Source organism: Spea bombifrons, chromosome 8 (assembly GCF_027358695.1).
Source record: "Spea bombifrons isolate aSpeBom1 chromosome 8, aSpeBom1.2.pri, whole genome shotgun sequence".
In the NCBI taxonomy this organism is placed as follows: Eukaryota; Metazoa; Chordata; class Amphibia; order Anura; family Pelobatidae; genus Spea; species Spea bombifrons.
The window spans coordinates 9,384,647-9,411,793 of NC_071094.1; the positions used below are offsets into that span (position 1 = coordinate 9,384,647).

The window sequence follows — 27,147 nt, forward strand, 5'->3', positions numbered from 1 at the left end:
GGTGAGGAGACCCCTCCCAATCCACCACCAGATTCAAACTGGAGGGGAGCAGGCGGGGGATGTCCACCAACAGACCCAGCAAAGTAGGGAACCACGGCTGAGTGGCCCACAGAGGAGCAACGAGAACCAGAAGAGTGTTGCACCGCCGAAGATGAAGCAACGTGCGTGCCAGAAGGCAAAATGGAGGGAAGGCATAACGTCCCTAGGGTTCTGCAGAGCGTCTGGATCAAACAGGGGCTCCCCCCGGGGGTCCACGAGGGTATCCCCATCAATAACCTGGCGGTCAGGGTCAAGCTGTGCCTCCTCAGCGGGCGCAGCATCCTCATAGGAGGAAAATTCGGTGTGGTCAGAATAGTCAGATGCCTCCTCAGAAGCCGACTCAGAGTCGGACGAATCGGAAAAGGATTTAGCCTTTTTCCATCTGCGCATCGATTTTGCCCGATGGTGGGCTCTCTTACGTGGTGCAACCACGTCCTCAGTGACAGGGCGTACCTTGTCCGTCTTATTAGTTTTGGAGGACAGGGGAGCCATGTGATGGGATTTTGAGGGGGCTTTACGCCCCACAGAAATCTCAGAAGTGTCAAGTCCAGAAACATCAGGGTTATGAGACAGAGCAGGTAACTGTACAGCCCTAAAAGCAGAAGTAATAGACTGGGTAATATTGGAGGACATAACCTCCATAGCGGATTGTAAGGCTAGATTAACAGATTTGGCCATAGTAACATCAAGAAGTGAATGAAACTCCTCAGAAGTAAGAGTTTCCCCTTGAGAATCATTAGGGCCCGGACCCTCCTCACGTGAGCCAGAGGGACGTGGGCCAGAAATCATTGGTAGCTCAGCAGAAGCAGCTGGCTTACAGGGGAACATATTGGAACTGATAACTGACCTGATAGAATAGAAACGATATAAATAGCTGCAAAAAACCCTGAGAACGAAGTGAAGGGAGATACAGACAGCGCGAAACTGCCGGAAAACAACCGTGCGTAATGACCTGGCAAAGAAGAAACTGGACTCACCTGATCAAAGATGGCCGCCGCGCGTCAGACATAAGACGCGCATGCGCGAAAACCTAAAGGGAAAGAACGGGAGGCCGCGGGAAAACGAAGCAGAGCGGCAGACGGACGAAACAGAAGGTAATGACAAAAACGGACATAAAAACTAGCCGAAAACACCTAAAACAGCAATGTAAACGGGAGAAAAAACGCAGCCCACCCGCCCCGACGGACGGGGGGTTTAGGGAGTAAACAATAAGTCAAATCACGATAGCAATCCAAGAATAAATGTGGAGTACTTATCTCTGAGGGAGCAGCAAAGAAAAGAGGAAGTGGTTCAGGATGCTGTGGAGTATATAGGAGGAGGAGGGCTACCATCCAGGTCCCTCATTGGCTATGGATATATATACTGTGATTGGTGTATTTTGTGCATTTACATTTTTTCTGTTTGTTAACTTTTTCTCTTTCTTTGCTGCTGAGGGAATAAAGAAAAGAGATAAGCATAATGGGAGCCTCCGTGTCTTTATAAATCAGGTGCTATAACCAGAGCCTCCTGGCCAAAGCTGGAGAGCTCCCAGCTATAAATTACCCCGATGGAAGCCCATGAGATGTCCTCATAAGCCCCTAACTTCAGCACCACAGTATAAAGACAGATTAGCGGAATAGCAAGTTTTACAATGATAATACAAAAGTGTAATTTACACTGTACCAGATAACACCTTAAATCATGTCGAGCGGTCAACAGTATCGCGTCTGATTCCCATCATTAGCCCTTAGAAGCATATTGGGAAGCCTTAAGTATCTTCAAGTGTAGCAGCAACTTAATTTAAATAGACGTTATCATCGTTGCTGCCCTAAGGTTTAGCAGAACGTGGATGATCACACAGAGCCGCAGATGTGAGAGTCAGTCACAAACTCCTGTCTGGGTTTTGTTTCAGGAAAAAGCATGTACCATTTGGACATCTCCATACGCGCGTGTCTCTACTACACCGAGGTTCTACCGTATTCACAAAGATAGAATGAACTTTGCGATTCCAACCCAAAACAAAAAGTCACTCCCGAGATACCCGGATAATAAACAAGCTTGTAAAGGCTTATACAAAACACTGCAGGGACAGTGATTAGAATCATCAGTGCCTCCCAAGCCCTTAGTGTTCATTTCATAGAAAGTGCAGTCACCCAGGAGGCAAGTTTACAGATCCGTTTTCCTCTAGGTTTCCTTAGGACCACAGGGTTCTAGGTTTGGAGATCGATGGTCGGATAGAACCTTTTGGAGCTGGCTTGGAACCAAACCATGACATCTAGAATTTAAATAATAAAAAAGGTTATGTTTACTCTGTATTTTATCTGCAGTATCAATATCACATTGTGGTTTATTAGCTAGGCATGTCAAAGAATATCTGTATACTTACCAAGTAAACATGGTTTTCAAACTAATACAATCATTACGCAAAGACACTGTTTAGGGCCAACTCGGGTTTATTTCACTATTCATTATGAAGAGCCAACACTGCCAAGTGCCCCCAGCGTTGGGTAGAGTTGGCCCTATATAATGCATAATTCAATAGAAGAGGAGACTCAGTCTAATAAAAAAATACCTATGTGTAACCTAAACCAATATTTATACTCCAAAATCAACTTTGAGCAAAAAGTTATTACCTTGTATTCTAAGGTCTCCTTGACAAGGTTTTCCTCTTCCACAGAAAAGTTAAGTAGGACAGAAACGGCTTTGATGAGGTGAAAAGCCTGAAACAGAAAGTATAGCGGTCTAGTTTCAATGAGTGATATATGGGTCATGACCTTGAAATGTTAATTCAATCCTAAAATATCGGGTCATCAACCTGCTCTGACCCTGAAGATCGGCACTGCACGGTGCAGCATGTGTTTGCTCATCTGTGTACATCATTTGCTTTTTTTCCTGTATGGACAGAAAAATTCTTACGGTCCAGCTTTGGGCTGCACCCAGCGCTGTACAATTTGGTCCGCAGTGCAGGGGTTTAGACTGCTGTACAGCCAAACGTGTGTGTGTGTGTAACATAAAATATATATATATATATATATATATATTAAAGATGCACCGAAATAAAAACATCTAGAGCAAAACTAAAAATTCACCATTCACTTGGCCAAAACCAGAAATGACCACCCACCTTTAAAAAAAAAGTACACCAAAATTGGACAAAAAAATTCAACAACATTCACACACACACACACACACACTCATTCACATTCATTCACTCATTCATATACACAATCATTCACAGACACTCATTAATTCCCTTAATCACGCATACTCGTTCATATACTAGCCACCGATTCATCCCTAATTACATATACATACACACATATACATACACACACACACATCTCTCATAAGACTGCCAGACTGACTTATCTGTTAATTTATTTCGTTAAGCAAATCAAGCCAGCGCCTCTCACCTCTGCTTCCCGAGCAGACATAAACTTCAAAACCACATGTTTCAGGTATTCAAAGTTGATCTCCCGTGAGTCGTTCAGGTCAGAGTTATTTGTCACGGTGAGCTGGATAGCTGCTAGTTCAGGGTTCTGCTTATCCTTAATCTCATTCACCTCCTGCTCTGGTTTTATTTTCTACAAACAGAGACCATAATGTTACCAAACACATAACAGATAGCAGCACTGTCTGCCGATGATGTAGCACAGATCATTCTTTTATGTACAATATTTTTCACTAATAGTGTGAACCAGGAAGTGAAAACAAACAAATGATATGTTGGGCATTAATAATTCTATAAAAGCTGCAAGCAATAAGGAGCTGTTCAGTTGGGAAACCACCAGGGAGGCTTTGGCTGGAGCCGACAGCACATGCACTTTGGACCGACACGAGGGATGCACTCTATATCCAGACGCCCCTAGGTTACACGCAGAGTTCCATTTGCGGAACTCACACATATACAGAATACCAACACCCTTTATGTTTCCCTGTTATCGGAGGTACCAGATTAGTTATCCATGACAGCAGGATTCAGGTCTCCTGGACAGCAGATTGTATGCAATAGGGTTGCTGGGAGCAGTCATCCTTTCTAGTATACTACAACTGGGGGATATTCTAGCAAGCTATAGATTTCTGGGATAATGATAAAAAGTTTTTCGTAAACATAAACATTTATATAACTATAATGATCACGTTTCACAGCAAACAATCAGTGATTTACTTTTGTTTTAAAGGCTGCTGCAAAACTTCCTATCATCCCAGGATATCAACATTGCATAATAATCATTATTCCTCTTTTTCAATTTTAGCATACCCAGACTTGTACAGATAGGGCGTTAGTTTTACATGTATCTACCGTGCATCCCATCACATGATATAATGGTACAAATATGAAATAAAAGTGCTTTCCACAGGCTGTCTTGGGTATCACGGCATGTGATAAAGGGCAAAAGGTTTAAATCATAAAAAATGATGGTAAAGCTTATGATAACATTACTTACCAATTCTTTTTGCAACGTCTTCTTTAGCTCTGCCATCCTCTGCTGGAGCTGTTTTATAGTCTGCGGAATGGGCAGGGGGGGGACACTTATAAAACCATTTTTACTCTTTGCTTGTCACGTTAATCCTTAAAAATTTGTGATGATGTACAAACCAGCTGGGGTTTGATCTACGGCTGAACCATCAATATTAGAAAGTGTAAAAACACGAGACCCCGCACCTAAGCAGCTAGAGACGGGAAAAAGTGTGAAATGCAGACGGACAAAAGGAAGGCTAGTTCTCCAATTGGTTTGTGCTGATATTGGTATTTTCTCCAACATTAATTATTTTATTTGTTTTAATAAAAATAGAGTGGATATTTATTTATTTATTGATTCATTGTACCGCTAGGGCCCTCACCATAAGCCTTTTACCTAAATATCTAACATTTGCCTGGCAGTCCTCGTTACAAGAAGTTTACAGAGCAGAAGCAGTATCAAAATTCTCAATATACGGATATTTCACTCGTGTATTTGTCATCGGCAGAAAAATCAGTCCCTGAAGGCATTCAGCGCAATATTCCATTAACTATTTAGTTGCCACCTTATTCTTTTCTGCGATTTGCTGCTCCATTTCACAGTTCTCTTTCTGCAGTTGGGCGATGTCCCCGACTGTAACCTCTCCGTTGGGCTCCTGCTGATTCGAGCCGTGCAGGCGGTCGTGCAGAAGAGACACCTCTTCCTGCAGCGAGGACACCTGGAGAAAGAGAGAGAGAATGAATGGGCTTGGGCTGCAAAAAGAATCTAGTACGGGGATGCCTTTGGAAATGATAAGATATACGGTAGTATGCTCAATTTGTTTTGTATGGATTGTAATTACACGCATACTATACCATCACTAGATTTTATACCTGTGAATTTCCCTTGATGCATAACATATCAACCAGAACTAGTCAGCATATCTGCTATTTCATGATATAAGCAGCAGTCTGAACTCTTACCTCTCGGAAGAATTTTTTGTTTTATTGCATGACTATTAAAATATTATATTAAGTTATGCACATGAAACATGCTATTGTCTATTCATTATTCCTCGTAGAACACCAATGGTTCTGTTGACCCCCGGCTTTTTGGCAGGCCGTACCTGCAATTCCTTTGCCAGCAGGGCCTCCTTCTGTTCCTGCAGCTGGAAGCTCAGATCTGTTGCTTGCTTCTCGGCAGTTTCCTTGCTCTCTGCCATTTTGGTTTTGTAAGCTTCCAGATCAGATTGTAACTGTTGCTTTTCTGACACAAGAGTGTCATAATCTGCAAGACAGCCCCAAAATGAATGTAAAACGCAAGTATTTAGGAGTATAAGCGAACACATGCTTAGAAAAAGTGTGGAGCTAGTCATTAGCTAACATGCCATCGCATGTGCAGCCATACTGGATGATGATGAAGTTAGTTCTCTCCGATTTACAATTTAGACACAGTAATTACAGAAAAATGAATACAGTCCTCACCTGCTTTCAATATCACCAATTCCTTATCTTTTCCTTCAAGATCCTCCTTTGCCCGGACAAGTAAAGTTGTGTTCTCATTAATAACGGCTGTTAGATTGGCCACCTGTCAAAACAACCAGGACGTTAAATATAATAAAATACAGGATACTGTGAGGATGACCCATTACTACTAATCTACACCTTGGTAAGGTCCGCAAGGTTCTTTCAAGCTAACTACCCATTAAATCAGAGGAAAGCAACAGGAGGCTGAGGGGTTTTAGAATACGGCTAATTCGTCAACAAGTTAAATGAGAAGCGTGGAAACGGAGCTAACGGGAGCACCTGCTGCTGAAGCTCTTCCTTTTGCTTCCGCATCTCCTCCAGGGCTTTTGCAATCTCCACGCTGACAGTCTCCCTGCTGCTGAGTTCCTCCTACAAGAACAAATTAAACAAGAAAAGGTAAATATTGTGAGCAATCAGAAAATCTTTAACAAGCCTGCATGTGTGTTGCATTCCAACCATTCTTCTGAATGAAACCCTCCTGTAACCAAACGCTACATTAAACAAACAATTCCTTGTACTGTTTAAAGCTCTTAGCTCTATTACACAATTCCTTAATCATGGAAACGTTGTCTCATTCATAATTTTTAGCTGTGGACACTTTTCAAGTCCACATGCAGTTACTGATGGGCTGTTGCCAGAAAAAAAACTTTTAAAAGTCTGTTTTCTTGTAACTATCAGAGGCAAAAATAAAAGATCTAAAGTCTATTTGCTTAGTATACCAATGTGCAATTAGTGGAACAACTTTAAATGGTTCTTCCCTATGGTCTTCTACTAGTAATTTCACAGTGTCCAAAGAACTAAGCATTTTATACTTATAAATAAATTTCTCAGAGAATCCTAAGGTTTAAATCTATGCAATGTTTATACAGTTTATAAGAAAGAAAGAGAAAAAAGAAATGATACATTCCCCCCCCACAGTCTTTTTAAAAGACTACAGGAAAAGAATACGAAAATAGGGATTAAAGGGACACTCCAGCAAACACGTACCTTAATATGGAGAATATATAAAACAGAAAACGTTACCTTCATTTTCTCGTGCTCAGCCTCCTGATTCTTCAGAACAGTTGCCAGCTCTGTGTTCCTTCCAGCTAGAGCTTCGTTTTCTTGTTCCAGGTGACTCTGATTAAAAAGCAGATAATGTAATACCCGTCCCACTAACTCTGTGAAGGAGGTTATACAGGGTGAAAGCTTTACACCTTAGTTATAAATAAAGAAGTAGACTTTGGTATGGGTTTGACAGCAGAGACTGGATGGGCCGAGTTTTTCTCATCTATCATCTAACTAAAAAACTGCCACATTTAAGATGAAGCCATAAAAAATACATCAATAAAAACCAACCATCACTAGTGTTATCTTTTAAGTGACCTTTAGTAAGTTATTGAGATATCTAATTCAGCCAGGTCATTTCATGACAATTCATGTTAGCCAGAGGAACACATCAGATATCATTTGCAAAAGCCTCCTAGGCTAGAGATCGTTTACAAATGTGACGTCACAAATATCTTGGGACAAGGCAGCAGATGAAGTCATTAAGATGTGTGAAGATAGAGCACAGAAAATATAATTTATATATGGAAAGTCTAAAAAGAAGAGACACTTGTACAGTAGCTGTATTGGCATGAAAGGTCGCCGGGTCAGACTTACTATCTTGTGCTGCGCTGCTGTCCTATCAAAGTCTCGAGCCCCCTCCAGAGCCAAAACCTGAGCCTCAAGTCGTTCCACCTTCTCCGCACATTGCTGTCTGACGCTTAGGTGCTGCTGTGTTAATCGGTTACTTTCCATCTCCATCTCCGATTGCTGGAAAATATCCCGGTAAAGAAAAAAATAAGATCTTTTTGGCTTGCACGAGATTTTCATAGTCAAACCGATTGCGATAATCTGGTCACAAGCATCAATGGTTATGGGATCAATGGCCGTTTTTACATTAACAGGATGGGTGCCCATCCTCTCCATTCCCTTTTGCTCAGTACCATGAAAAGGGGCTAATCTATATAGCCACATCTGTAGACTGATCTATCAGCAACGATAATCTATGGAAACAAACATTTACTGGTGTAAGGAGGTTGGCAAAATCAAGTCACATACTGAGGACATCCAAGTCTCTCTGCGTACATGCAGAAAATTCATAGCCTCATGTGAGTGTCGGCATTAAGGAAACCAGTATACACAGGTCCTACCAGAGATTGAACCTGCTCTTCCCTCTCCTTCAGTTCCTCCTCTCGTCTTTGGAGATTATCCCTGACGGACTGTAAGCTCTTCTCCAAATCTGTGAGCTGGATGAAAACAAAAAAGGTGTAATTAGCATGAATAGGCATACATAAAACAGAAAAAAGGTTCATTATGTGTATCCAATGGTCCAGTGGGGACCACCGATTCCTAACTGTGATAATTTTTCCCCCATGGAAACAAGGTTTCAGTACTAAAGCAGAAAGAAATACAATACAAAATATTTGTCGAGGAATTTGTAGGTCTCAACAAATTTATACAAAAATGGATGGACGCATAGAACTAATTAGTGTCTATTTAAGAATGTTTTCACTTGACTTCTCACCCATCGGAATGTTAAACAGAAATGATTACTGTGAACTTGGAAAGTTGCCTGCATGATTCATCTGTCATTAATGCTCTTTGAGTAAAACAACTAGTAGCTTCATGATGTAATATTTGGATAATGGTTTGGGGTTTTTACAATTATCGCTAACACCAAGCACATCTGAATTAAAATATTTTACCTGGGAAGAGCTGTCTTCCTTGAAATGAGCGAATTCATCATCTTTCTGCTTCAACAAATCCTGCATTTCTTCTAGGTCACTCTTCAGTTTGGTTACCTTTGTGGAAACGCAAACAGAACTTGGCTGATCGGCCTGATTTCGACTAAAATGTATTTTCTTATGTTCCTACACCAAGGACGGTGGTTACCAAACCAAATTTTGCTTTACATAATGGCTCTTTGATCAACTTTGGGGCAGGGGTAGCCAGCCATGGACCACGATATTCAAGAGGCAATATTTTGTGGACAAACCCAACCCAAACTGTTTTAAAAGCCACCCGTGCTACAGATGATATGTCTTATTAAGAGTTATTCAGTGGGAGTAAGTAAAGCATAAAGCAAAGTGCTTTTGTATGCGACTGTGGAAAGAAGACAAAAAGTTTCTGTATATAGATGTTTGCAGTAACGAGGCCGAAACCCTTACATCCTCAAAACGCAACATGCGGACACTCACTCACTCACTCACTCCCTCACCTGACTCTCCAGCTGCCGGACTGCATCGGCCTGCAGGGTTCTGGATTCCAGAAGCTGATTTCTAGTCTCTCCTAGCCTTACTTCCAAAGCATCCTTCTGTACAGATAAAAAAGGGGATATATGTAGAATATATTGCTTCTGTGTGTAAATCATTCTCACAATGCATACCATTGCTCCTGTTCATCACCTCCAGCTAGAGGCAGCATCATAACCCAGGTTACCTCTTTCAGTAGTTCATGCAGTCCTTCCTCTCCAGAGAAGGAACTTTCAAGCGTCTTCTCGAGTGATCCGACCCTCTCCTGCAGTCTGATAATCGAGGCATCTTTTTCTTCGGCTACCACTGCCATCTGATACATAAAAGAATACGTTAGCAACAAACTAGAGCCAAATGCAAAAATAACACATTCATGCAGCATGATGACACTAGAAGTTCTACACCTTTACACATCAGCTGCAAAACTCTTCAACTAGAGGAACTTGGTCTGACACTCTGGATCTGCCTGTATGGCTATTTTACAAACCCAGAAATTCCCCACTTATTTCAAATTTGCTAAGGAGCAGAGATTTGGAGAAACTTGCCAAAGATTTGTATAGAACCCTCCGGGGACCAAGTATGTTCCAGACGCTGGAGTTTTTTTCTGAATGAGGCTGTCAGATGTTGGCCAATGAGACCAATTTACACATTTAAAGCTTTTTAACAAGACACTAAAACTAAAAGGAGGCAGCTGGTGGGGGCTGCAGCCATTTAAGCCAGGCATGAGAGTACATGTTTATGAAGAGCTATGAAACGGCATTAAAATGGAAATAACCTTTTCGTGATGCAATTTAAGAGCTTCGTAGTCCGCTTGTACCGCACTCAGTCTCTTTTCACACGTAGAAGCTGAAGATTGAGCCTGGGAAACAGATGAAAAATGATACAGAGCTTGTATAATTGAAACAGAAGACCTTATAAAACAGTTTAAGAAAATCCTTGAGCTTCAGCTCTGGGTCCAATGGGTAGGTGCTCACTTTTCATTAGTTTCCTGCTTGACCGTCACAGAGACTCCAGAGAATCACAACACTTTGTCGTAGCGCACAAGACTCCCAAGGAGCAGGAGAAGACAAAGCTTTGCTAATGGCAGCACAGATCTCCCCAATACACCACTAAGCAATGGGGTCACCTGCTGCCAAATTCCAATATGGCTCCTTAAGCTTAAAGGCCAGGTGTCCAGCAGCATCTTCTAGAAACTATTACAATCCAAACCACTGGCGATTAGAAGAAGACTAGGCCTTGCTAACAAGTACTACATCTTAACCTTTTGCTGTGAGTTGAGGGAACATATATTATTATTAGGACCTGCCGTGGATATTTGGAAGAAGCTCACCAGTAACTCACCTTTTCCAAGTCTAGGGAGAGTTGCTGGATAAAGTCTTGAAGCTCTTGCTGTCTGTTCTCTAGCTCTGTTATCTTATTCACAGCTCCTTCGTGATTGCTAAGGAGCTCTGTTCTGTAGGTACAAGCAGAAGCGAGAGACACTTAGTGGATCAGGATCCCAAAACACACTCTTCAAATGATCCACATGAAATAATTCCATTACTTCATGATTACATGTTATATATCTAGCACAAATCTACTGTAATCTAAACAGCAAGCTTTTATTTTATACACAGCAGCCGCTGAATTTTACACGTGAAAAACATACATTAAAAGAATCATTTAAAGACATTATTTGTCATTGCTATTGAACATTAATCTAGTTAGGTTTGTCCAATACGAGCATAAAAATACCACCTCTTCCACCAAAGTGGTGGAATAATGACACAGACCTGCAAACTGCGGTACATACATTTAATAAGTAGAATTATCTTTAACATTTAGAATATTGGAAAGTGTCATATTTGCTTTAACAAGAAACACTATAGCAAAGATTTTTTCCTGGTTTTAGCTACCAACCTCTGCTGGGCAAGCTGGGAGTTCTCGTCTCGCAGCTTCTCGGCATCATCTTTCAGCTTTTGCAATAACTGTCTGAGGTCCTGAAGTTCAGCCTGAGATTTTTGTGCCTCCTCCTTTTGCGATTCCAAATCCTTTTCTGTTTTGCTCAGCAGTTCTTCTTTTTGTAGCAGCTGAAAATTCAACAGTTCAATAATTATTATGGATCGTAAGATCTTTGCGCAGCGCCCACCTTACCTTTCTGTAAGTCCAAATTAAACCTGTTTATACATAGAATAGCGCTGCAGTATATGATGGTGCTACAGAAATCAATAAAACAATCTATATACACACTATGTATTATATTTTGTTACAAGAAAATAATTTTGCTGGCGTGCTGCATATGAAGGCTGCCATCCTGCTGCGTTACTTATGAAACTTGTAGGTTTAGATAACCTAGATTGTAAATTTGTTTGAGCAGTTCCCTCCTTACATCTGGTTTCTGTAAGCCAAATGGTTATGTTATATACTACTTGTTATGTCCTGTCTACCCATTGTACAGCTCTGTGGAATATGATGGCGCTATATAAAAAATGCTTACTAAGGCCCATGGAGCTTCCCTAGATTCTCTTGTGGATAATTTCCCTACGGCTACTCTATACCCGGTCGGACATATAGTACAAATCTGCTAACCATGTGTTTGATTTTTGCCATCTCCTGCTGCTGAAAAACTTCTAGCTCATCAAGGTCTTCTCTCTTCTGGAACAAGGAAATACTCTGCTTTTTCATGGTGATCACCTGATCAGAAAGCTGCTTCTTCTCCTATGGATCATAAAGAAACAAAAATTACCCAAATGTACAACCACGTTTCTCTACTGAACCACAAACTGCTGCAACTCATATTAACCGAGCCAATATTTTTCAGTTCCCTAAATTGCTTAACTTTTATGGAGATAAATATAGTCCAAAACATTTTATCTGGTGCTAATCACATGCTGGGAATATGATACCGAACAGCTGAAACTAAATGCCCCTGAATGTCTCAAAATAACTGTAGATCTTTTATAGACCCCCCAACTGCATTGGGTTGTTATTGTGCTTTCAGTATATTGCCATGTCTGCAGTCATTTATTTACCTCCTCAAGATCTGCAAGTTTTTCCATCCATTCCTAAAGGGGAGGAAGCAACAGAAAAGAACATACATTTAGTCACGCAAATAAAACACGGTACAGCAGCTCGATTATTACACACAATAACATTTACTTGCAAAATATTTATTTTCACAAATTATAGAACGGCACTTTTCCTAATAAATACGCGGCTGCGTACAATTAACTTTGGATATTTTATTCTCTAAGAAACAAAAGACAAGATAATGAAAAAAGGATCTGAATATTCTATATGTCAGCGAGTCTGAAGCAATCCTTTAATCTGTTCTCACAGAGGAGGCAACCAGGCAGTGAATCCCGTCCACGTAACCGCATTCTGATAATATCACAGCAACAGCGCGGAAACGCTATTTACATTTCTTACACAGCCGTAACTCATTTCAAAGAGAAGTAGAGAAAGCTTTTCAGTCTTTAGATGTTGAATGGAATAAAGATCGCAGGCACGGTCTATAAAAACACTTGGACTACAGAAAGTAACCTAAACTAATCATGATCTGTTCCAGTATATTTATATATATATATATATATATATATATATATATATATATATATATATATATATATAATATTATATATTATATATATATATATATATATATATATATATATATATATATATATATACACACACACACATATACCATATACACACACACACACACACACACATAAATACATTTAGATATATATGTAAATATATCTGATAATATATGATTCTTTTTATGGTTTGGTTGATTTTTATTACCTTTTGTGTACCTAAAATGAAACCAACCATAAAACCAATCATATATTATCAGATATATTTAGTGATCAGGATTATGGTCATGTAGCCATACTAGATCCAGACTTCGGTAGAAATTAATAAAAAAAAATTTCCAGAGCAGAGTCCCCTTAAAAACCCGCAGCTCACCTGATCCTTCTTTTCAAGCGCCAGCGCTAACTCTTCGGCCATTTTTGCCCGGCTTGCTTGATAAACTTCATTCTGCTCTTGTAATTTCCTCATGGAAGCTGCAACGAGAGTAAATTATTATTTTCTTGGATGTTTATGTTATTCATTTTAAGAGGACACAGCTATTATCCATTCGTAGCAGTGCTAAATGTTGATTAGAAAGTGATTGGTTAAAAGTTGATTTTTCCGTCTATACGATCTGCCAGACAAATCGAAGTTAATGTAAAAATATAAAATGTATACTTACCTGAAAACTCGTTTCTGTTATAGTACGGGGGCTGAAATCCTTTATAATTATATTGGTGGGGGTCACAGAATACAAAGTGTAATCATTACCACTATGTATAGACCTAGAATGTTCTAAGGTGATCCAATATTATATTAATAGGAATATTTTTCTCTTTAAGCATCTTATAAAATTAAAAAGCAAGGAAAATCCAAAAGTGATGTAAGATAGGAAATATTTTTCTCTTTGAGTATAAAACAGAGGGCCGTTTACAGTAATAAGCCCCAGCACTGTATACAAAAATTGACAAAAATCGGGTTCTATCTCCTATTGTTCCAATAAACGATCTTCTGCAGACCTGGAGGCCGCCATTGTTGTCAGTCACAAGATATTTTGGGTGACTTTCCCTGCTCCTCTATATGCTTTCGTTGGCGTGTACGGCACTGGCGAGTGATTAACACTAAGCCATTCGATTATTTAGGATGTCTGTCTATTGGGCTAAGATAACAGCTAAAACATATACACATGGCTAATATGCAGTTTCCTGAAAACAATATATAAACAGTAGAAAACAGCACAATATTTTTGAAAACTTATTTTTAATATGATGCTAGTAATACAAAAATGGTGGGTTCTCCCGTGTAACAGGTGCTTGTTCTAAGAAATATTTTCCTTTAAAATGACAGGAAATTTAGTTTCGGGGAAAATAAAGGAAAACGGTTGAAGGGAAGCATCACATTTATATATGTATCAAAAATAAAAGATGATTGAGACAGGAAAGAACTGAACAAAGGGTTTAATAAATACGTACAATCTTGGTGTTTTTCTAAAGCAACCTCAAGCTTGTCTTTCATCCTCTGCAGCGCACGGACCTGTTCTGCGTAATCTTTGCAGGTGAAGACCAACAGTGTGAAAGAATAAGGAGAGGACAAAACGGGAAAGGTGACAACATAAAAATAAAACACACACACAAAAAAAAAAAAAACATGAGTGGGAGAAGGACAGGGAAATTTCCACCAAAATTTCTATAGTTTACTTTTTTTTGGGAGGTACCACTACATGGCTAAACATGAAACAAAGGAAACTGGTACATAGGGGAGACAATACTGGGCCGGGTGGTGGTGTGTGCACTTCACAATTATGAAACTGATCAGGTGAAAGGGTCATCTAAATGTGTGGTAACCAATCGATCCTTAAAAGCCACAAACACATAAGACTTTTAGTTATATTACTTTGATTAGCGCTAGATTACGTACTACATGCTGATCCATAAACCCTGGGCCTATGATCTAAACAGGAGAATAGTGGAAATGTAGGCAACCAACACTGGATCTTTGGCTCTATGTTTATTTAAATCATTGGGGGGGCAGAAAGTGTGAGTTTGATGCTCTGTCAACTGCCAGGTGTCATTATGATGGGTCAATCCCAGTGAGTGTCTCCTCCAAGAAGAGCTCGGCTGGTGCTGTACAGTACGTAGTTAACTAACCAAGAGTTCTTGAACTGATTTATACTTTATTCAAGTCCAACACGGCCCTTTTTGCAGGATAACCCTCTGCGAATTGGCCCTTCATAACACACAGTGCAGTCAGCAAGCCGTCAGCTTTACCTGCAAACTGATGCTTTAGTTTGATGAGTATCAACCTTTAGGCTGAAATCAATGAAAATAGTGGCAAGTTACAGCGTGGGGCGGAAAAGACTTAAAAACAAACCATAATAATTCACATTTTGGCTAAAGCAGTGAGCAACATGCCACTAAATAATGTCATTACTATATTAGCACAATCTGAAGTCAGACAGATGAAGAATGTCCAGGTATATAAGCGATGATAAAACATTTGGCAGGACAGTGGTATAAGCACGTGGCAAAATGATCCATAAGGTCTTACAATCGACGCTCCCTGGAATACCTGATAACTTGGCTTCCAACCTGCGGATCTGGTCATTCCTTCGGGAGATTTGGGAGGACAGGTCTTCCCGTGAGCTGCTGCCATCTGAGGCCTATGAAACCAAATAAATGCAGAACTTTAAAAGAAGTGGGGAAAAACAAGCAGATCAGGCAGAGAACCGGGTGCTTTACGGGGCAGACTTTGTTTTATGTTTTTAAGTCAGATGGTCCCTCTGGTTGATTAAGACCGAGACAATCTATTCTTTATTGTGTGTGTCCAGTAGACTGGAGAAGGACAATATAACTGGAACACACAAATAGGCCAAATGTACTTAATTTTTTTTTTTAAATGACACTTTTTGAGTCATAAAAAAAACTAAGGTGGGATTTCCTTTTAACTTCATTCTTAAAAAGTGTCATAAAAAAATCAGCAGAGATGGAGGACATAGAAGGAGGAAAAAGAGCTCACATATTACCAATAATACAAGAAAATATAAAATCATCCCATTTATTCTTTGTGAAATTGTGGATTGTACCATTTCCTGCCAGCATTTTGCATTACAGGGTCATTAAAGTTGGGATCTTCAGAATGACATAGAGGTAGAACTGCCTACAGCACGGCTCCTGTGACTCTTTTACAAGATAAGCCCTAATAACATTTGTGGGTTTTTTTGCAGGCTATGCTTAAAATCAGTTAAATGTAATGTTGTTTCATATTTGGGTACCGAAATCAAATATGTTGTAAACCTTTACATTTAAACTCCCCCTAAACATATGCATGCGACTCAGTGAATTAAATGCTTGTGATATGAAATAACAAAGCAACTAGTCTTGTCTGCAACCGCTCTCTGATGACATCACACTGAAATCGGTTTATAGGCCGTTAAACTCCATTATTATATCCCTTGTTGTAATGGTGGTTGGACACAACTGAATCACAGGTGACGGTGCTCTCTCTGTACGGCACTCACAAAATCATCGCCCGAGTCAGCTCCTGCAGATGTGATGGACTCCTTGCTGATGGTGCGGGGAATTCGGGCAGCACCCCCAGGCCTAGGGGCAACGGCTGCCTCCTCTGCAATCTTCTTTTTAAGCTTGGTAAACATGGCTTCCCCTAACTAGCCCCCCTTTCTCAGATAAGAGGAGAACGATTTGTGGTTGCAGGAAGATTTATTCACTAAGCCGAATTACTTTAGTTCCATAATGCACCTGGGAAGAAGCACATGCCATTAAAACAAAGCATTTCAACATCTCTCACAAAATAAAATACAAATATCGTGCTGTATAAATACTATTATATATTATATATATTATATATATGTTTAGGAATTAACTAACAAGAAGCTATTTTACAAAACACAGTTTGTAAATATTTAACAAAATTACCAGTTACAGTATCAGTTTGGTTGCAAATGTCAACATATCATATTACAAACATTAACAATGGCATTTAATGCAAACAGGAAAAAGACACTTGTGACTATGCCTTGAGATTGTCTAATTATACCTTAAAGTGCAGGTTTCTATATCAAGTGGATGCTTTTTCTGAGACCTTTAAATTGAAGAGAAAAACATAAAAATTAGTGTATTTAGTTGGTTTTGCATACATGGAAAATGCATTATCTCCTTCCCTGATGCTTAAATATTGCGGCAGGTACTCCCCTGCTTTAGGCATCACAGTGGACTATTCCATGTATATCATATTCAGGGATCTAAGGTTTCATTAACCACAAAAGGGGTTTCTAGAACACCAGCTATTACTAATGTGTGTGTATATATATATATATAATATATAAATATATATATATATAAACGATGAATAAGAAAATAATTAGAAATATTATAATGCACCAAAATTATTAGCGTCTTCCTATCATCACTGGGGGTTCAGTACTTGCAATAACATTACACTTTAAGGCTGTGTATAAATGTTTTTGTGACGCTGGATAAATATTGTATATTTGTGCACATTTAGAGGCAAAACAAAGTATTAGCAACAACACGTATGCTAGCCAGGACACGCGATGCTGAAATAAAATGCTTGCGGAGTGGAATCAACCAAAATGCATAACAGTGGGACGTTTTGGTTTTAAATGTATATTAGATGTTATGATTGCAAAATACAAAGTGTCAAATGATCAAACATAACAGGAACGTGGAAATATCACAAGGTTCCCACAGCAGCCACATACAGAAACAGCATCCATCCATCCCCGGGGTTAACCTGCGTGATGCCAGTTATCTCATATTCTGAACTCGCCGTTAGTACGTGCCACCAAAAAAAGACAGAATTCGGTATTTTCCTGTATAAAAGCCACATTACGTAACAGCTTTATTGGGGTCTTTTGTCCCTATTTATGACCCTTAAAGCAGTAAGAGACACTTTATAAGTGAGCGGCGCCTAGTTAATAGAAACTGAATTTGACAGCAGATGAGAATCATTCAGCCATCTATTCTCACTATCCCTGCCGTAAAGACTCTTAATCAGTCCTTGGTCTTGTATTAGATTTAGGATAGCCATGAGCCTATCCCATACATGTTTAAATTCCCTCGCTGTATTAGTGTCTACCACTTCTGCCGGGAGGCTGTTCCATTTATCTACCATTACGGATTCTTTTTACAGACATGTGATTTTTCTAGCGGAGCCAAATTCTTTAGACAGTCTTCTTCTGCTTGTTTCTAACTATACCCCCACCCATCCATGTGTCCCGATTTTAGGGCAAATAATCACAATGGAAGGGACAGGATTATCCACGCTCTAGATTATGTTTTAATAGGCAAATCCACTCTTTATGAACAAGCGACAGCGATGTGTGACTGAGACAGTCTGGCGTTAACCCTTCTTTGGACGGTTTAAATATCTGAACACGATCTGCAGAATAAAAGACACGACACATCCGGCTTTACTACGCGGATCAGAAGAAAACATCATAAGACTTCCACCTGTGGACACAACGGATTTAGTGACACATACAGCGGCACAAACACAACACAGTAACGCAACACCGCATTAAAATGTCACAGCTCTGAATACAATAATACAGGGTAAATGTCATGCGGGGTCGAGGAGGCAACAGCTGTAGCCACAAAGGGGCAGGAAGGAAGATGATACGGAATGCTTTGGAATTCATCAATAAATGTAAAGGTATCTTAATAACTGGGGACAAGTGTCATGGCGGGCAAGTGATTAGACAGAGAAAAGAAAGAGGCGCTGAGGAGGTTATGCTACACCGTGCATACTATAGGCCTCATATATTTATATGCCATTATCACCTATAGGGCTGCGCGTGTATAAACACAATCATAATAAACACACTGGAGCACTGAGGCCAGCTGACACTGCAGGGCGACGGCTGTCACACAGCCTGAGGCAGGAGTCTGGCCCGGAAACGGGGGCTTGTGATGAAGGGAAGAGGAAGCAACGAAAAGGAAAGCTAACTTAGAGATTTCCGCTTTAACGGTATTGAGGATGTGCACTCCTCTCCAGCACTTAAACAGTTAAGGAAAGGAGAGCTGTTAACGCACAAAAACATAAAGTACGGTAGCCAGCTTGGGAACGGGAGGTCCGGTTTGTACCTGCTGGTGCCGGTCCCTGTCAACTTCCCCCCTCGGAAATGTTTTGATAACCCCGGCCTCTCTCTGTAATCGCCGGCTGTCCGGTGGATGTGGCCGGTGGCGTCACAGCAGCGCCAGGGTAAGTTGAGGCAGCCGGTGATTGGTAGGAGAAGGAGTGGGTCACATGCCGTTTCGTGCGATTCTTCATTGGCAGAGCATACGTGTCAGGTGTTCTGGGCATGCGCGCAGTTAGTAGGAAGTGGCTGGCGGAAGTGTATCGTATCAGTAACTGTGTAGGGCGATACTTGGCACGGCGTGTGGGTGATCTGATCACTCGAGTTGGTTGGCAGCACAGTGCATGATCCCCCTTTTCATCATTTGATTATTTCTGCCTATAATGCGTTCTCGTGAAGCACGTTTGAAAAGCATTTGCAGGTTTTTTTAAGTAGGAAGTTAGCCAGCCGCCTTCCCTAATGGCTGAGCATTGACTGTACACTGCAGGCATACCCCTCATTAACGTACACAATGGGGACCACAGCATGTATGTGAAATGTAAAGATGTGGTTTCCCCCACCTCATTGGTTGGAGTAAGGAGCAGCCTATCAGTGGCAAGAAAGCACTCCTATTGATACAAATAGGCACACTTTCCACACATGCAGAAATTAGCTGGGGAAAGGGGCAAATGCATATGGAAGGGGACAGCACATAAATTTAACCCCTTAACGTCCATTGGCGGATCAGGCACGTCACGCAAAAACGGTAATTTCTTCGCTTAAACAGCGTTGCTGTAATGCCTGGGGCGTCAACATTCACCATACACTGTATTGCGGTGGACGCCCGTTTTAAAAGCGTTCAATGGTGTCGCTGAAATGCATCAAGCACGAGGCATTCAGTGACACCGAACACTCACCACAGGACTCGCTGTGACCGCTCCGAACCTTGAATCAGATGGGCTACAGCAACAGAAGACCACACCGGGTACCACTCCTGTCAGCTAAGAACAGGAAACTGAGACTACAATTCGCACAGGCTGACCAAAATTGGACAATGGAAGGCTGGAAGAACGTTACCTGGTCTGATGAGTCTCGATTCCAGCAGTCTGGAACGTTGTCTGGACTGATGAGTCTCGATGCGGCATTCAGATGGCAGGGTCAGACTTTGGCGTAAACAACATGAAATCATGGATCCATCCTGCCTTGTTCAGGCTGGTGATTGTGGTGTAATGGTGTGGGGGGGGGGAAACATTTTTTTGGCACACTTTGGGCCCCTTAGTAACAACTGAGCATCGTTTAAACGCGACAGCCTATCTGAGTATTGTTGCTGACCATGTCCATTCCTGTATGACCACAGTGTACCCATCTTCTGATATTCGGTGTACCTGCTCGGCCATGTAAACCCATTTTATGAAGCTCCTGACACAAAGTGCTTGTGCTGATGTTGCGTCTAGAGGCAGTTTGGAGCTCTGTATTGAGTGATGCTACAGAGGACAGACAATTTTTACACGCTACATTCTTCAGCCCTCAGCAGCCGCGCTCTCCTTTGTGGTGGAGCTTGTGTTACTCCTAGATGCTTCCTCTTCACAATAATAACCCTAACAGTGGACCGCGGGCAGATCTAGCAGGGCAGAAGTTTCACAAAAGATGGGATTGTATGACAGTGCCACGTTTAAAGTGACAGCGCTTAAGTACGGCCAATGTTTGTCTATGGATACACCTGTTAGCAATATATAAAGCTGAAACCTAAATTCAATAATTAGGAGGGGTGTCCACATAGTATAGAGTAAGGTCAGCTGTGGGTGGGGGTCTATACAGATTCAGGTCAGGGTTTTATTATTCTAGAATGCATATTTAAGTACCCACAGAGTACCTTAATTTGAATTCTTCCTTATTTGGGTGTTCCGAACATTAAACTGTCCCTTTAACCATAAAGTATATCTGCTGTTTCATCAGAAATGTCTTGAATCATGGGGTTTGTAGGAGAAATTAAACATTTCCTTTAATTATACATTCTGAAAAGCCAAGCAAGTTGGCTCTGCATAATGTGCGACGAATGCAAAAGAAATCTTGCAGCTGTAAGTAACATTATGAAGGACAGATTCAGTCGTCCTTTGTGTTACATAAATGCCCACGCATCCTAAACTCTCCCCTCTTGACTTATTAATGGTCACAGCACATAAACACTGTACAGGGATTTAGAATCTGCGGAGGATGCCTGGTATGCTGAGCTCTCCCTATATTCGAAGCTTTATGGGGATATAAATAATATTCCCTTATCTTTCTCCTGTATCAGCGTCCTCCACCTTCTGCCTCCGCTTATATTTAATGTTTTGTATTAAAAGCGATCGTAACGTTGTTCTTCGTACTTGGAAGTGTTGATTCAGACATTGTTAGGAGGTTAACAGTACCATCGTCATTCACAGGTCCCTTTAGAACCATTGTGCCAATCACTGCAAGTGTGCAACGGTCATAACTCTTACTATTTGGGCAGTTTTTTTGTGTTCTATTAATGATGTTTATTCTAAATTCTAATCCAAATCTTTCACGGTATACTATGTCACATAATATAACTACACATACTGCAGGGCCTCAGAATGAAATCAAGATTTGATTAGCAACTGGGTTTAAAGTTTTTTTGTTTTTTTTTAATGTTACTGGTTATGTATGAGTGATCTACACATAATACTTAACCCGTTAATGACCGGGCTGTTTATTTTTGTACCCTTTGTGACCAAGGCTATTTTAACACTTTTGGGGTGCTAGTGTTTAGCTGTAATTGTCTCCTCTCCCATTTAGTGTACCCACTAACCACCTCCTTAGCTCTTTTAAAATGGGCGTCTGTTGCCATACAATGTATGCCAGACGTTGACCCCCCAGGAAGGGGCCACACGGAGCCCCTGCTGCCGATCTCGGTGTTATGAATGCCTCGACATCAAGGCATTACAGTAACACTGTTTAAGCAATGAAAACAAAAAAAGCAATCGTAGATCACTTTCTAAGCTTGTTTAATGTCATGACGTGTCAGGCATGTCATTGGTCTTTAACTGACTGCTTTTGTGTTGTTAAGGGGTTACAACAAGCTCAATCATTTAATGTAATGTAGCAATACAGCCTTTTTTAGCACTATGGAATCTGATCTGCATATAAAATATGATGTAATGTAATTTATGGTTTAAGACATGCAATAAAGATAACATTAGCATTGCCATATATTGGTTAGAATCAGATGACCAGACTGGAAAAATACATTCATATTACTAAATGTTATATATATTTATATACAGACCATGTTATGAAAAAACAAGAGAAAAAGAAAAACTTTATTTTTGAAGGAGAAAATATCCATACAAGTAACCACAGACATCAAGCAATATGCTTTTAAAATTCCAGGGAGAACAACATTTACAATATGACCCAAGCAACCGTCCATGTGAATTATATACAAATGCCCAGAAATATTTGAGTTGTTACCAGAGGCGTTGCTAGGGGAGGCCAAGGGGACTGAAGTTTCACCGGTATAGCCCTGTTTGTCGGACATCAGCAATGTGGGAGAATAAGGCTGTGTGTGTGTGTGTGTATACTGTGTGCAAATTGGTTTATATCATATTTGTGGTTTGGATAGACAGTAATGTATTTATATTGGGTGCATTCCTGGGTCTGACCCAGGGCAGCACCCCAGCCACCACAGGACTCCCCTGTGGACAGTGTCCTTATTGCTCAGCACAGGGATAAGGCGGCATATGTGGCACCCCACCTATTAAGGATGTACAGTATGGTATGGAGACTGGAAAGACTGGCCTTGGTCCTGCATAGTGTAACTGGGCCAGCTAGGGAGATCAGAGATCGCCCTTCTAACCATCCCATTGGGTGGCACCAGGGAGCCAGATAACCTCCCATGGACCTGTCGCTATAGGCCTGACTATAACATTGTGTATGGAATCCATGTGTGCATTGAATTAGTTGAAACTTAGTATGGGCTAAGAACTTGTATGAGGCTAGCAACACCCCTGCTTCGTACAATCTGTGCTGTCCACCCTCCCGCTGGATCAGACCCCTAACTTAACGTGTAAGAAAAGGACAAACGTTGTAGACTCCATTTCTGCAGCAATGGATTCCATTTTACTACAGCAAAACATTCCAAGCTAAATTTACAAAGTGCCATTCACAATGGTCTGACGCTCATGATTCATCCTAAATACATTTTGGCTTGAAAAATATCTACTAAACCGATAACCATTTAACAAACACAACTATTTCATTGCGAGAGAGGCACGTACTGCATTGCTTTTCGTCTCTTCTCGAGCTGAAATGAAACTACAAAACATACATTACACAACACATAAAACATGAAATAAAATCATGAGGCTTCTGTCAAGGCTTTGTTGGATTGATTTAAAAAAAAAATCTAATGCTAATGGAATGAAAATATTCCATACTTTGGAAATTCAGAAAACAAAAAATACAAAAAAATGCACTCTAAGCTTTGAAAATGATTCCACTGCTTTAAAACACCCACGTTGTTTTGCGATTACAAAGATTTAACATGAGTTTCCCTAAATTTATGCTAAATTCTCTAAACTGCTATATAACTTTTTTTTTTTTTTTTTTTTTTTTTAAGTTTACACAATGTACACCGCTAATCAAAAATAATTCTGCTAAGTCTCAACCGTTCTCTCGTGGCTACAGAACATGAAAGACGCACGCTTACATTAACAATAAATAGAGGGGTGGGGGGCACGCGGTCACGGCTACTTACAAGACTTTTATATATACGTGTGCTTATCTAAGTTTGAGTTCAGTCTTTGTGGATTGGTGATAGGACCGCAGTAATGACCATCGCTTGATCCGATTAATAGCATGAACTGCATTATTTGCATAGAATTTGTAAGCCTCGAGGTTTTTCTTTTTATTGGTTGCTGACTTATGTATGCTTACCCCAGACATGACCGTTGCTACTGGATTTTGTAAGTAACACTGTCTATATGGGAATTTTTTTTCTTTAACATATCCTCCACGTGGGGGGGGGGCTGTAATTAATCTTATTAACCCCTTTTACAGGTGGAGTGAAGATGCCTTACCCTCCTCTACAGCACCGTAAAGCTACAGAGCCCGTCCGTCGCTATCCCAGTAGGGCATCGACGTTAAATACTGCTTGGTTACCTCTGAGCTGCTTTTGGACTTCGTTGGTTCAGTCAGTTAGTATTTGCGTTTAAGGCCAGATGTACACTCACACTACTGGTGTCGCAAGAGAAGCGGCATATGAAGATCAGTCAAAAAAGTGAATACTGGACCAGAGTGGTTGGGGTTACCATTAAACATCTCTTTTGCACCACAGCTCCATGACATATGCCTAATGTGCCCTGTGGGAAATGCAAGCCTCTAGATGGTAAACTCTTTGAGTAGGGCCCTCCTCTGTAAGTCAAATTGTTATGTTATATATGTCTACCCATTGTATAATGCTACGGAATTTGATGGCATTTCCCCCAAACTCAGCGGCATCTGTCGGTGCCATCAGCTCAGTGGCCAGTGGAAGAAGCTAGGTTTCCGACATCATTAAAGGGGATGAGTTTGGGCACATAGAGTACCACGGATAGAAACGCTGGCCTTGGAAGAACAGGGAAGGCAGCGGGACACCAATTACGTAAAGAAATACATTTGAATAATATGAAGGAACGCAAGACTACTTGTGAAAGCAGATGTCGATGGCCATGGCATGACTTGTCTAAAGGATAGGCAGGGGATATGAGTGACACCCAAAGACAGGAGGGGAAGAGGCTCCACACCAACTCCTCCAGCTCTAGAAGTTTAGCTTGTTGATTGAAGGAATACCTTGGTCCGTAATAATGTTGGAGGCAACCCACAGCGCGTCAACCTATTACTCATCCGGGTAATCACTCAATGCCGCGTCTTTGCTAATAAATTCCTATTTTTCCCCTATTCTCATTACTGGTTGGTTGGGATGTTTCATTTTTTAATAGTAATTTTCTAGAAGGTCACATATCTTATATAAACATGATTGTAAGTTTAACAGCAAACATTCAATGCCTACTGTAAGACATTTAACATGAATAAAAACAATGCACTTGTATCGATAGCAAAATCTAGGAATTTAGTTCTTCGTGTTTCCAATGTTTCTGGCATTTTTGTGCTTTCTTACAGAATATCACAGTATATTCATCTATAGGAATACACAGACCCCTGGATCATAAAATAAAATGCATTCAAAAATCTACATAAACATTTCCATTAAACATGTTACTGCTAAGACAAAATTCATTTGAAAGCACCAAGGATGGATCCAGGTAGAGCTAATAACCCTCGCGTCCCTGATCCACAGCACCAGTGCCATGTGTTCACTCCACAACTGTTAGTAATACAATGGAAGGGGGGCTGTTATGAAAATGATTGTACCGTTTAATTTTCGTATCAGTTCATAAGCAAATTGGGCAATGATGATACTTATCGGCTAATAATCGTTTATACCAATATAGCCATAAAAAAATTAGATAGGACTCGCTGAACTTGGGGTACTCTGACATAGTGGCGGGCTAAGCAATATATGGCCATAAAGTATGACGGAATCCCCAATATCTATACCTTCGTTGAATTCTTTCTTTATGTATTTATTGGTCATTATTATTCCAGCAGCAACCTGGGAATCTGAATGTTTATGCCTTTTATGCTTTCTAGGTTGTGTGCGCCTCTATTTTGATTGTAAGCTTGCGAGCCGGGCTCTGTCCACCTAATGTATCGGTTTGTCTTAGTCTGTCAATTCTCGTCTTGTCAGACCCCTTGAATATATCTATTGTATTAAGCGCTGCGTAAATTGTTGGCGCTATATAAGCAAAACATAATAACAACTGAATTAGACGGCAAGCTTCTGACGCTATTCGATCTTTTTCTTCAGGCATATTACACTTGAAGAAGAGACTTAAGTAGTCTTGTACTCTTGCAATTCAGGTAGCCGATAAATGTATCCTCTTTATCAAATTTGCTTAGTTTCTTTCCATGGATAACCAGTTACAGCCTCCTACCTCTAGTAACCGGTCATTGTTACACTTAAGAAGTACGCTTACTTTGCAAAGAAAATGTCGCATAGTCTGGAAGGTCAGTTGGTAAAAGAAAAAAATACAATTTGTCTTTGAAACTAATCTAAAGCTATTACTGGCCTGCAGCGCAGCCCGGTACGATAATCCTGGACACAAAATAGTAGGAAGGAATGAGACCTTTGAACTGAACTACATGTAAAACCTGATTGCAAGTATTCAGCTAACCAGAATGTGTCTTGGCGAACTGCTGGTCATACGAAGCGGCTTTGCAACCAATATACGTAAAATTATAGTGAAAGTTACATATGAGAATACAGATTAATAATAGTTTTACACGTATAATGAACGTGACAGGACAGAACACAATATTCCTGACATAGAAGAGGTAAGAACACATAATGCTACCAGTGATTCAAAGGACAAATAGGAGATCAGACATGATTTTCCTAACGTATACCGACAGCAAAGAGCTTGAGTTCAGATTAATAAGGAAAATGCATATTGCCACATCCAAGAAAAAAAATGGAGTCTTCGGTTGACGCCGATAGCTTTTAGTGGGACTGCCTAGAAGGATATGTCAAGTTACAGAAGCTTTGGGGATCTCAGAAGTCCCTGGTGTGACTTTCAATGTATTTTCTAGGTTGGCCACTAAAAAGGTATCAACTTCAGCTCTAAATTCAGATTACAAATACCAAGGACTTGATTAAGTACCCATCGAAACGTGGATTGGTGTTCTTCTGCCTCATTTACCTCCTCCCCAGATACATCTACTGGACCAGGAAGCTAAATATACCAGTGCTCCCATTAACTAAAATGACAGTACCACTAGGGTTTCAGTAGCAGCAGGCGAAGAGGAGGCATACGAGACAAAAGAACTCCAATAACTAAAACGCCGGCACTTGTCTGCATGCAAAATGGACTCCAATACGTATAACACGAAAATGGGGCTAAATCCTTGGGATTGTAACTGGATTCATTTCCACTCCAGAAAGTATCTCAGAAAGTTAAAGCTTTATCCTTAAGTCTCTCGAGTGCCCTTTCACTTCTGTAAAACACGAGCAAAAAGGACAATCCTTAGCTCTATGACAGCGAACTGCTTTGGTTAATAACGAAAGCATCCTCCGGTGCACTGCAAGCCCAGGTGGCAGTGAACGGGTTAAAATAAACTTCAAAGCATGA

General features: G+C 40.5%; 1 protein-coding gene across 4 annotated transcripts; it reads right to left on the reverse strand.

The window, feature by feature from the left end:
* Positions 1-1,686: 1,686 nt before the first annotated feature.
* GOLGA1 (golgin A1) lies at positions 1,687-19,099 on the reverse strand. Of its 4 annotated transcripts, XM_053473652.1 has the most exons (25): positions 18,945-19,099; positions 16,876-16,920; positions 16,340-16,577; positions 15,391-15,481; positions 14,295-14,369; positions 13,219-13,316; positions 12,276-12,308; positions 11,833-11,961; positions 11,164-11,333; positions 10,606-10,717; positions 10,040-10,123; positions 9,452-9,577; positions 9,231-9,326; positions 8,719-8,814; positions 8,164-8,259; positions 7,631-7,783; positions 7,010-7,105; positions 6,266-6,355; positions 5,945-6,047; positions 5,587-5,747; positions 5,047-5,199; positions 4,467-4,526; positions 3,432-3,602; positions 2,652-2,738; positions 1,687-2,293 (listed from the first exon to the last, which is right to left on the reverse strand). In XM_053473652.1, exons 3-25 carry the CDS (start codon positions 16,472-16,474, stop codon positions 2,213-2,215), a joined length of 2,496 nt encoding a protein of 831 aa, XP_053329627.1. In that variant the 5' UTR covers positions 16,475-16,577; positions 16,876-16,920; positions 18,945-19,099; the 3' UTR covers positions 1,687-2,212. The 4 variants fall into 4 exon arrangements, with proteins under 4 accessions (XP_053329627.1, XP_053329628.1, XP_053329626.1 ...); XM_053473653.1 differs by lacking the exon at positions 16,876-16,920 and having other exon boundaries at positions 9,231-9,323; XM_053473651.1 differs by lacking the exon at positions 16,876-16,920.
* Between the last annotated feature and the right edge of the window lie 8,048 nt (positions 19,100-27,147).